The sequence below is a fragment of the Lepisma saccharinum genome, chromosome 10 (genome assembly GCF_977018435.1).
Source record: "Lepisma saccharinum chromosome 10, izLepSacc3.1, whole genome shotgun sequence".
NCBI classification, from domain to species: domain Eukaryota; kingdom Metazoa; phylum Arthropoda; class Insecta; order Zygentoma; family Lepismatidae; genus Lepisma; species Lepisma saccharinum.
The window spans coordinates 14,410,962-14,423,972 of NC_139238.1; the positions used below are offsets into that span (position 1 = coordinate 14,410,962).

The 13,011-nt window shown below is 37.3% G+C and overlaps 1 protein-coding gene across 8 annotated transcripts in view; it reads left to right on the plus strand.

Moving 5' to 3' along the window:
• The window catches only part of Bap170 (Brahma associated protein 170kD), a 138,591-nt gene that overhangs the window by 93,097 nt on the left and 32,483 nt on the right, over positions 1-13,011 (plus strand). For 4 of the 8 annotated variants that reach the window (XM_083129559.1, XM_083129562.1, XM_083129563.1 and 1 more), the window contains exons 8-12: positions 1,101-1,265; positions 4,728-4,941; positions 6,118-6,373; positions 7,771-8,092; positions 10,914-11,243. In XM_083129559.1, coding sequence (XP_082985685.1) covers positions 1,101-1,265; positions 4,728-4,941; positions 6,118-6,373; positions 7,771-8,092; positions 10,914-11,243 — 1,287 coding nt within the window. The remainder of the gene's footprint in view (positions 1-1,100; positions 1,266-4,727; positions 4,942-6,117; positions 6,374-7,770; positions 8,093-10,913; positions 11,244-13,011) is intronic. The other 4 variants (XM_083129565.1, XM_083129564.1, XM_083129567.1 and 1 more) reach the window with 4 other exon arrangements.

The following is a 13,011-nucleotide window of genomic DNA, read 5'->3' on the forward strand; positions in this document are numbered from 1 at the left end:
CTTTTTCTCAGATTTGTTCCCAACTGGAACGTTGAAAAATGCCTGCCTCTGAGAATATCTTAGTTTTTTTTTCGTAACTTATTTTGTTGCCATTATTTTTGTAATAATGCAATTTTAGGCAACTTCTTGGAAGTAGGTCATAATGCTTTAAAAAGTATTCAGTGTTGTAATGCAGTCTTTCATGTTTTGTTAAGTTTGACCATGTCTTGTAACTTCTGAACAGAATCAGTATGTTTGATATTAGCTGAATGAGTAAGTGGTATTAACTTAACCCTAAACTAGATTTGAAATTGCTATAGACGTAACTAATTAGAGGGTAGGGAATCAGATGCCCCCCCCCTCCCTTCATGGGTGGGCTGTAATCCCTTAAAATTGTAAATGGAACATAAAATATCTCTACACCCCCCCCCACCCTTCACCATTCTCCATGAAAATAAACTAGTTAATGTGTGTGAAAAAGGCTACACACCAACCTCTGTGGTGACAGAGCGGTTAGCAGTACATGCCATTATACCAGGGGACCCAGGTTTGATACCTACCCTGGCCATGTGTGTTATTTGTGAGACTTCCTACAATTTCATCATATCATTACTCATGCTTATTCTCGTGGTTAACCAAAAGTGGCAGAAAAGCAATGCTAAATAAAAATTAATCATATCAAGAAGGCTACATTGCTATTAGTTTCCATGTCTTAAATATATGCTACTTTGATTTTGTAGATTAATTTTATTTTGAATAAATATATCTGGTAAGGTCACATTTGATAGAAGGTGGAGGGCCTCCCTGATGGCGCAGAGGTAGCGTCGTCACATTGAAATCAAGGGGTCCCGGGTTCGATACCCGGTGGAGGCACACTGAGGTTCGGATCCCACTTTAAACTGTAGGTCCAGTCCCAGTTAGCCTTACTGTGCATAAAGTGGACTTGAAACACCAAATCTATCAATCAATTAATAGAAGATTTAATTTGTGAAATAGTAACGTTATTGACGAGGAGCTAAAATGATTTTCTAAAATTGTCTCTTGCCAAAATTCATTCCTAACAACAGCATGACTTGAATGTACCCTTGCCTCTTATTGAATGTTTTATTTTGTCTTTGCAGGTTTATGAACAAGTTTGCACTTTTCTAACACTACATGACATCATGTTGCTTATATATACTTTGGAGTGTATGTATTCTCTTTCGTCACTTGGAGAAAGAGCATGCAATAGCATCGTTCGAGTCCATGGTGCCATTGATACCCTTGTTTCACTTGTTACTGTTGAGGTAAGAGAAATTCTTATCGTTTTATAGTTCTAAAAGAAAAGAAAAAGTTTGCTGGTGCAATTTTTTACTTCTTGTGGTTAGTCAGAACTCTCAGCATATGTCCCAATCAAACTTTAATTAACGATAGATGATATTGGAAAGACAAAGTGGATCCAAGATATGTATCATGATCAATCAGAAGAAAATTACTGTTGTTAGGGACTTTTACAAAACTGCGCTGGAATTCCTACAACTATACTCTGGTGCAACCTATCTTGACAGTGACGTAGTAACAGCATTGCAAACTTCCATCGTTGATACTTTCATTGTCTGCACTAAGAAAAAAGACAAACAAGGGAAAGAATTTCAATAGTTTGAAATGCAAGGAAAGGAAGTCCAACATGTCGCAATGCGAGGTTTCTTTTAGAATGGAATCATGTAAAATAAAGAGCAATTAAAACGAGCACGATGTATAAATACAAGAAAATGAATGGAATCGGATAATGAATACGAGATGGCAACGTGCCTTTGAACGGAAAGTTCGCGAGGCTTGAGCACAAAAATATAGTTCCTTAATGAAAACACGTTACAGCGTATACAGAGCATATAAATGTGTTTAAAATATTAGATACTTAAAAACTTGTTGAAATGTAGAGTATTCAGCACGATTATTTTGTTACAAGTCAAAGTTAAAATTATATATACTGCTCAGCAAAGAAGAGAAAACCCCTGGAAAATATGCGAACTAAAATCCACCCCCACTTGTTTCTGTCACGGTGAACGGCAGCAGACGAGAATATGGTGGAAATTCTTCTTTTCCTCTGCTCTCAAATGGCACGCTATTGCCTCAATGCCTCACAGCTGTTCTCTGACAGATGAAATTCTGGCGGACCTGCCGCAAAACGCGACGTTCAGTGTGGCGCGGTCAGTGGTTGAAGAAGTATGGATAGCGTTCGTGACGATTCCCGATTTAAATAATTAATAACAATAAAATCTATTGTCATGGTTGTGATTCTTACTATGCGATAGTAAATATTACCATCTAAGAAACATATTTTATCTTCAATTTAATTATTAATTATAATTATATCCTTAGAGACAGTGGCGGCGATTGGGGGGGGGGGGAACCAGGCCAGAGGCGCTAACTTAAGAAAAATTTGAGGGGGTAAGGTTCAGATAAACAATATTTATGTAAATAAATAACCCATCAAATATACACACAGCTTACATTTTAAAAAGAAAGAATGATTTGAAGAGGTTTTCTCGGGCAATCAGCCAGTTGATTTCTGGATAGGCTCTCTAGAGTTAACGTCACTCTCATCTTCAGGGATTGAAGTGAATCCCTTAAGATGTGAGTGACGTTAGCTCTCGAGAGCTCAAAAGCCTATCCGGAAATCATCTGGCTGCTCGAGAAAACCTCTTCAATATTCGCCGCCAGGAAAGCTTCAAGAATTATTAAAGAATGATGATTGTTGCTTGGCGGCACCAATATCTGCGCACAATAAAGCGATATCGATGTGAAAAGAAAACAGTTTACTACATGGACGAGACTTGGGTTAATGCCGGCCATTCGGTAAACAAAACTTGGGAGGACACAACCGTCGTTTCACATCGGCATGCTTTTCTTCATGGGCTCAGCACTGGACTGAAGCAGCCTTCGGGGAAAGGAGGAAGACTCATTGTTGTGCACATAGGAAGCGAAGATGGTTTTGTGAGAGGTGCTTGTTTGGTGTTTCGTGCGAGAAAAGGCGTTGGTGACTACCATCAGGAAATGGACAGACAGCATTTTGAGACATGGTTCGCCGGTATCCTATCCAAGCTGCAACCAAATATTCAAAACATTTAAGTTCGTAGTTTCTCAGTTCATATATCTATTTTTCCTGGTTGTTATTTTTTATCTTTTCGTGTTCGTGACAAAATCGCTAGCGCGAAGCGTTGACATTTCTCCGCATGCGGATCAGCTGTGCACAAAAACGTTCCGTTCCTCCTGTGTGCTTTCTCTGCGGACTCTTGAGACACAACTCTGACGGAGAGAATCTTTCATGCTTTGTGCGGAGTGATACAATGGTTTCGCATCAACCTGTAGTGCGGTCCCAGCTGACATCACTGTCACGATAGCTTGCACCTTAGTATAGCATCCTATCCTGAAAAATACCCTTACATAATGTGTTGCAGTTTTTTTTTTATTTTTTACTTATCTGCAAAAAAATAAATAAGAATTACGGGGAATTTTTAGTGTGTTTAAGTAGGGTTGAGAAATACGGATGTGGATCTATTGGTGTCGACCAGACATTTTGGTCTTTCACGGGGTCCACAAAAATGTTGCTCGACACTTTTGCAGAGTCAAATTATCCTGGAACTTACTCAAAATTCGAAGTTGCCATGTATTTTGATCCAGTATTGTACAGCAATCTGGATTTCGTGATTGTGTAACGTGCATTTTAATATTCTGATGTAATTCTTGAATGTTTTAAAGCAAAACTCTTGGAAAATTGATGCATATAATTGATATGCAACATTTCCATTCTAGTGTTAATCAATATTTTGAACAACTTTGAATTGTTACAATTTTCAAGCATCAGTACCGGTATTGGTAGGAATCTGTAAAAGTATCTGTATTGGTATGGCTATTGAAAGTGATATCGACTCAACCCTAGACTTAATTATTCTCTGACAGCAGCTTATTTTTCCTGACTATAACACATTTCTTTCTTGAAATACAATAGAACCTTGATTTTTATCCACAGTCTCCCTGAAAAATATGTAATCATAGTGCCACTATGTATATAAGCAATTTTAAATTTCCATCTTTCATAAATGCTACACTATCTTATTTTAAAATTTCCACTTGTTGTTATAGGTGATGTAATACATAAGTATCTTTTTCTATGGTTAAGGTAAAGTTTCCTGTGCATATAGCACCGTCCCATGATGGTACATTTAAGGAATGTGGGAGTAGGACCCCACACATTCTCATTGTCAGCCATTTTAAAGGTGATGTGATCAGCAACATGCTCCGGCTGCATTTTCCCCGGGGTTGCCCCCAGGTACCCATTGATTTGAGGCTGGGTGACCCCCAGTGTTGCTTTATACGGGGACATGGCCAGAAAAATGCCAACCTTAGATCTCTCACCCTGGGAATCGAGCCCAAGTCTTCCACGTGGCAGTCACATGACATGTCGACTAGAGACCACCGCTGCTCTTCGTTAAAATTCAAATAAATATCAAAATTACTTCCAAATCCGATGACAAAAACATGTAATGTTCACTAGATCAGTGCATCTCGAAGTATGAACATAAGATCCTTGAAATAATGCAAAAATAAGATAAAAGTGATTTAATGCTGTGTATTACTTGCAGACATGACAAATGTTCCTTTCAGTACATCATATTGTACTTTAAAGTGGAAATGTTATTTAATCTACATACACATAGAAAGCCAAAAAGAAACTAGTGTTCATTTATTTGGTTTTTACATTTCAGGCGCAAAGTTACGGACCTAAGGCTTGCATCTTAATGAGAGTTGTTGAAACAGTCTCCGGAAGCCAGGGTAGTACCACAACAACCACTACCACCACAACAACATCGGCCATGTCATCTGCACCTTCCACCCAGGTTGTTACCCGTCCTAACACCACTAGCAACACATCAACAACCAATACCACGACAGTACAACAAAAGCCAGCTACTCCACAGCGTAAGTATTTTTGACATGTGAAGTGCTTGCTACAGGGTGGCAGAGAATAGGTTGACAAGTTTTTGTTTGAATTTTCCTTGACATTCAAAATGTGGAGAAGTTTGGTAACATTAAACTTGGTTGAGCCATTAACAGTCAAGTTTCACTTACATTACCAAGATGAAGAAAAACTGTTTCAAATATCTCTCATCTTAAATGTGAAGTTTTCACCTCGCTTAATGTAGGAGTTCCAAATGAACCAATAACCAGGATTATTGTTATCATAAATAATTAAAGAACGACTATACATGTGTTAAGAACAAAAAGAAAATGTCTAATATGGACAAGGCACAGGTCTGAAAACGAGAAACAAGCATGCTGACAGACAGGGCACAATTTTATAATTCTGCCCGATTGTTATTGACAAAAACTCATGTTGGTTAATTCTAATATTTAATTATCAAATCTCTTGTAATAGTGATCAAAATGGCTGGCTGTATGACTTGCCTAGTTTCAGATATTCAGATTGACCCACAAATGTGGCTTGTCAAGGATAATTATTGTGACCTTTTTCTTCAAATAAGTGAAATCTTGATTTTACGTTTCTCAGAGGACCATGCTGAAAATCTTAAAATGTGGGAAAATGTAAAATTGGTGAAAATTTTGTAACATTTTGCTATATGGGAACCATCAAGGTTGAATGTATAATGCGGAAAAATGTAAAATCCTGGAACTTAAAATTGGGGTTCCACTGTATAAGCATATACAGTAGAACCCCGATTTTACATTCAATCTTTATGGTCCCAATATAGAAAAATGTTTCAAAATTTTCCTTGATTTTACATTTTCCTGCATTTTAAGTTTTTTCACCTTGGTCCCCTGAAAAACATAAAATCAAGGTTTCACTGTAATTCCCAAGAAAAATGGTGATGCAGTGATAAAGAGCAAGATTAGTATTTTACATATAAATGCTGGGAAAAAAATGTTTGTTTTGTTAAGGTCCTTATGTACTATACATGGTACACAAACGATGTTCACATATTTATGAGAAGGAATTAAATTGTGAGTAAAGAAATCATAACTTATAAACCATGTTGAATGAACAGAACAATACTGTTGCATTAGACTTTCCATTCTGAGTTCCAAGCCTTACTCTTTTTTAAGTAGTTCTTACAATATTTCCTTTTTGTTTACCAGGTGTGTTGATTGGTGGACCTCAGCCTGCTGTAGCAACTCCAGTAAACCTGACTCCTGCCCAATTGCAGCAACACCAGCAGAGCTCGCAGCTTGAAGAAAACGAGCAGTTTTTCCTTGTCTGGCTTAAAGCATCTTACGAATCCTGTCCAGGAGGCATTGTACGATTAGCAGACTTGCATAAACAGTATGTTGCATTTTGCCTGAAAGCTGGCCGCCAAGCGTATCTCGCCACTTCACATCTTAACCGTTGCATCAGGTAAGTACGAAATGTCTCGTGCTTTGTGTTCGTTGATATTTTTCACTAATTTCTTCGACAGTGTTAAGTAAACCAGAACTTCCGATTTTTTTATAGTAATGGAACGCATTTGGGTGCATAGAAAATACTTTTATTTCTTCATGGAACCCCCCTCTAAATTAATGCACTTATCCTAGCATGCTTGGATACCAGAAGGATAGGGGCATGTATGGGGTGATCCTTTGTGAAGAGACCCAATTGTTAACCATCCTTCCACATAGTATACCCTGGACTGCATTTTGCAGACTAACAAAGCTCTGCCGTTTGAACTCCTGGCCAGTATAATCCTACCTGCAGTGTGTGTTGTCCATATGTGTTTGTGATTGCCCCCTTCGTTTAGTTCACCTTATCGTCATTCTCACAATTAGCCAACACTGGCAGAAATGCGAGGTAAATTAAATCATTAATTCATTCAACCAGCCACGTAGAAAGATTTCTCAACATGCAGGAACCATCATCATCAGACTGTTTGCTTTGCCTCTTCAGTTTGATTTGAACGTAATATTTGATGTGCTTCTTCATTTGATTTATTTTACTTTGCTTTGCTGCCACTTTTGGCTAATTGCAATGATGATGAGTGATGATATGATGAAATTGATGAAGGGACGGCTCACAAAGAACACCCATGGTCATGATTGGATTCAAACCCTTGAACCCCTTGTGTCATACTGCCCTCTGCTAACCACTCTGCCACAGAGGTTGGCTCATATGTTTCTTTACAGTACATTATGATTAATATGAAGATATTTAATTTATTGCTCATAGACTAGTACGTATTGCCTTTTTCCTTGGTAACGAGTTCACCTTCTCTTGATGGGCTTCCCACGAAAAGTGGTCATACTCCATGTAAATAACAAAATTAATTATATCTGGAAATTATTGTTGTTTTTAATTGCATTAAGATTTAATGTTTGTGAATGCATATAATTTGCATATTTCACCAATAAAAATTATTAGCATCTGTAGCCTATACGCTTCACAGACAAATGAAGTCATATTTTGCTACATTTTTAAAGCATCTCACACATAACACATTGTCATTACATGCTTTACGTGCATTCAAGCTATATCATCATACTCAAGTTTTCTTACATCATAATTTTATGAAATCAGTTCATTACGAATATTTTAATCCAATTTCATCTCTAGAACCTTTGTGTGTGAATTGTCACACATGTTAAGGTGGAATGCCCCTGATATATATTAATAGTACACTTTTTGGCGATGTGATGATACATAAGCATCATTCAATAATATTATTGTATTGTAACTACTTCTAGTGCTATTGAATATACAATTACATGTAACTTGATTTGCATGTGAAGTAAACAAAAATTATGTGACTTTTCTCTCTGCAGGAATGTTTTTGGAAACTCTGTGGGGCCACGTGAAAGGAAGGTTCCTGGAGGTGTTTCGGAACAGATATTTGAAGGAATCAAGGTGCGGTCGAGTACCATGGCAAAGGTTCTCACTGTGTATCAACGGAAATTGCCGAATTCTCCCACTCCACCACCCCCACCTCAACCAGTGCCTTCACCACAGCCACCGCCGGCAGAGAATTCAGTATGTACCACAGAGAAACAAGACTCTAGTGCACCTTCCTCCCCCATCCTCAAAGCACAATTGAGTGCACCTCCAAAGAAACCTAGAGAAATCCCCAAAGGAGACCTTAAAAGTCAGGTATGTTGTTGAGTTTGCTCTTGTTTTATTTTCTTGATTACTTAGCTAACTTGATTTCAGATGCATAACGGTTTTATTATTTTTATTTTTTAGTAAGCTTGTTTCATAGTTAAATGAAGTACAATATGTAGACTCATTTATGCTTAATTATTCATTTTTTGGACACTGAATGTTTGACTTTGCATCAGACGTCAGTTTTTCCCCTCCTTTTGTACAGACTGCATGCTGTTATATTTAATTTTACAACTTTCAGTTCACTGGTAGTATATTGTGTACATAAGATGTATATCTTTTTTTGAGTTCATTATTGAAATAAGACTGCACACCTTTGGGATGTCACTTTTACCCTCTCCTTGACCCAATTCTCTTCCTGCATTAGTGCAATAATAATATTATAAGACATCAGCAATGTACTGACATTTGCAGCAGAGTGTAGTCACTTCTTTGTTTGTAAATTGTGTAAGAGATTGTATGTAGCGTGCATGCTGCTTAATTTCAAAGTTGTGGAAACACCTGGAAGTTTTTAGCGTGGAGTGGCAAATGCTAGTCTTTACACTTGTTTATAAGTAGTATGGAAACGAGTAGCAAGCAACACACTGCCAGGATATAAGCAGCAAATAGAATGTTTATACTTCATTGTGAAAGCTTCATAATCGTTAACACCAGGGCTTAGCTGAATACCACATTAAATCAATACTGTTACAGAGTGACTACAATGAAAAGAAGGAACCTTCAACCAAAAGTCTCCGCACACCTTTCTCTCTGGTAAAATCCTAGTATTTTCCCCATATAATTATATGAAAAGAGGATGAAGGGGTCTCGGGTTCAATACCTGGTGGAGGCACATAGTGGTTCTGATCTCACTTTAAACTCAAACTCAAATGAAGAGGAACTAAATTCCTTTGCATTGCCAGCACAAAGGTGATATTATGAACAATATCTGATGAAGTGTTAAAAACAACCTAATACAACCAAAATTATGCTTTTATGCAATGTTCTGTACCTACCAATCATGAGAAAACTTCAAAAATAGTGTATGTACATCTACATAACCAATAAAACCAATATTGTTGTGTCTATAAAGGCATAGAGAGACAGGCCAGAATGAAATTAGGATACTTCATAAAAATCCGAGCTTTATATAATAGGAGTGTAGTTTGTATACTATTCATATATCAGTTTGATCAATAATTTTTTTTACTGATCTGATGTACAACATCTAATTTTCTACAAAATTCAGGCATTTTGTTATTTTTATTATAAACTAGGGATGGGACCGATTAATCGGTACTCTATCGGTATCGGCCGATATAGGCATATCGGTTTATCTGTAAAATTACCGATCTGATATGTCAATAAATATCTGATAAATTAGTGGAAAATTCTGCCATTTTGTTGTAATTTTTATGGATAATCTCCATGCCCTAATTTCTAAAAAAGTAAATATCTAAATATGCAATTTCTTTTTCACTGCAGTCACCTCAAAACACACATTTATTAAGGACGTCAATGAACCTTTCAAGTTCTTCAAGGACCATTTCTAATTTTATATAGGATCAATAGAATGTCGGTTATCGGTATTGGTAAATTTTTACATCGTTCCTTTATCGGTATCGGCCAAAATTTCATATCGGCCTATCCCTATTATAAACACACAATTTATATGTCATGGTTTGTAAAATAGATTGTGTAAATGTGCATTCTTTTTGAAAGGCAAAACTTACATACAATAATTAAAGGGGTTATGAACCATTGATGTTCTTCAAACAACATTTGCAATTTGAGTCAGATTGGTATAATATAATAGTTGTTTTTTTTCCTTGTTTATTTTTAAAAAAAATCATGTCAGGCAATCTTTGTTGCATTGCAATTTCAGAATTTTACTTTAAAATATTCACAGACTAATGTATCAGAATATTCAAATAGTTATCATTCAAAAATAAAATCACTTGCTCCATAACATTTGCATATAATTGCACTGTTCTGTATGTGCATAATTTCCATGATATTGGGACTGTGAACGTGTTGCAACTGAAGAGATGTCTAGACTTCGGAAAAGCATCAGTATTGGTTTCAGCTAAGCTGTAGTTTATGGCCTTGCCTTAGGTGCAGACTTCATGAGAACAGTCTGAATCCTAGATCCAGTCCCAATTAGCTTATCTCTGCATGAAATGGACTTAAAATAAACTTCAAGTGTTATGATGTCGGAGCCTCGCACATGCAAAAAAAAAAAAAAAAAAAAACACTAAGAAGGAACAGACCACTTTGAACATGGCTGATTAGCTGAAGTTTTAAGATAGGTGCCTGCTCTGCAGGATGTCTTAGGTTCGATTTTCCCTACCCTTTTTTTGAGTCTCTCGGATTGTTAAAAGTAAAAGGTAGTGTAGCCTTTTTGATTATTTAATTTATTTTATGCCAGAGGGTTATCAAGGGGTCCCGGGTTTGATACCCAGTGGAGGCACATAGTGGTTCAGATCCCACTTTAAACTGTAGGTCCAGCCCTGATTAACCTTTCTGTGCATAAAGTGGACTTAAAACACCAACTCAACCAAGCCATAAGAGGGTTTGAAATATTCATATTATGTAGTTTTGATTCTTGTTATGCTGTAGAGGTTATTCAGAACTTTCAGTTTAATCTCGTGGCGTTTCCTTGTTAGCCCCTCTTCAACAGACTTTTGTGCCATGGTGTAGCGAGTGTACACATAATTGTGAAGAAAATTCATCCTAAACATTCTGCTGCAACGTCAGTACCTTGCTCATGAATGAACTTGAATGTTGGTATGGGAAAAGCATTTTAATTCAGGTTTGTTATTGTATGAAGGTGTTGGCCCATCCACACTTGACCCAGGCTCTCTTAGGCAGTACACAAGGGCCGCACTCTCCCCTGCGTACCACCCCTCAAATTAGTACCACCAGCTCGGGCACAACTACTACCACCACCACCACAACCACGGTTGAGGGTAGCGCTGCTACTACTACTACTACTACTTCCATGCCCTCTTCGAGTTCCTCCTTGATCAAGAGTCTACTAGCTACTAAGGTAAACACTGGCGAGTGCATGAGCATGCCAAGCAGCCTGCCGATCAAGAGCAAGCAACCGTTGCTCGCCCAGGGTCACAGTATGCCACCCGAGACTAAGCCACCACCGCAGGTAATATTTTCACGTTCCATTCCATCCTTCTTCTCTTGTTTTTTTTTTTTTTGTCGTTAGTATAGAACTTCAGGGAAGAACAAATGAGGAAGACGGATTTGGCTGGTGGTGGGCATACTGATTTTTTTTCTTTTTATTAGTACTGTTGCATGACGACTAAAATAACAAAAGTAGCCCATTCGTATGTAGTAGTTTCCCTGGGACGAGTTGTCAAGTTTTGTTTTCCGATTGACGATTAATAAAAGTGTAAATTAGCATGGTGTGTGTGTGTGTGAAAAACATGGTAGAATATTTGAACTAACCCGTAACAAATATGCACAGTTTTAAAAAATGATTTCTTCAACCAATTAAAAATGTTATCCAGAATTGGTAGTAGGAATGATGTATTTAGTATGCTATATTAAATGCATTGCTATACAAATTAATTTTGTAATGTTTGTATTGCATAACTTGAATATAACAAATGTATTTCTTGGTCACTTTTTTTTTACTAAACATAGGTTTATGGTAATTTTTAGACATTTAAAGTACATTTATTTCTGAGAATTCAGTTGTAATTACTTGGTAAAACATGTTCATAAAGTCTTATTACATTTTATGTAAAGAAAAAAGGTAAAGCTATTGTCTGTGAATTATACTGTGCCTTGAATGAACATCATGTGTGTGGACACGCAGTCTCAGTCTTGGCCATAGCATAGGTGATGTAATCTGCACTGCACTCCGACCACCTTTACCCACAAGTAATGCTCCCGGGTACCTGCTGATTAGGGCCTCGGTGAGATGGAGTTACTTCATGCAGGGCAGAGGTGTTCACTATCCAGAGGGTTACCCTGATTTTGAATCAGAAACCCTAAATACCAAAATGGATCCCAGGATTCTATTCACCACGGGTGGCAAGGCACACATCAACACGATAGGAACACAAACAGTTTGTGCGTGCATGTTTCGTTAAGCTGAGAGTTCATATTCCTTCCACTAGGTGACACTCAAATCACCCACATCACTGACAGTGTTTTGTGCAATGTTTTGGTTCCCAAGATCACGGGATCTTGCACCGTACGACTTCTTTTTGTGGGGTTTCATCAAAGATAGGGTATTCGTCTCACCAATGCCACATGATATCGCAGCCCTAAGGGAGCATATCATCGCAGCGATAGACACTATCGACAGGCCCATGTTGATATGAGTGTGGCAAGAAGTAGACTATTGTGTTGATGCACGCCGTGTCACCCGTGATGCATACATCAACCAGTCGCCTGGACTGGTGTAATTAATGTAAGTTCAGTAGTTTACTTGCAATAATTTTTTGTAATCCCTCAAGTATTTATGAAACACCTGATATTTAAACTTAAAACAGTAGTTTTGTACAAAACTACTAATTTGCCTTAGGTGTCAAATGACAATATTGGTTTAATTGCTATAGACCCCCCACCTTTTTTTTATGAACCTGTTCTCTTTGTAATTGTAATGATAGGCAGACATTTCAATGGTAACTTCAGTTGTATATAAAATAATGCTATAATAGAGCATGAGTTCGTAAAATCTTGGTTAAAATTATTGGTAACAAATGATTGAATAGTTGAGTAAATTGTACACATTATCACTGTGATATGTAAAAATATTGAGAAATGCAATTTTGAAGGGAGATATTGAGCATGCATATACCTGTGTGTGTGTGAGAGAGAGAGGCTTTATCATATTTGTCCATCCATTTATTTCTTTGATCAAGGACAAATAGTATCATTAGTGTATATGGGTATGTTGGAAT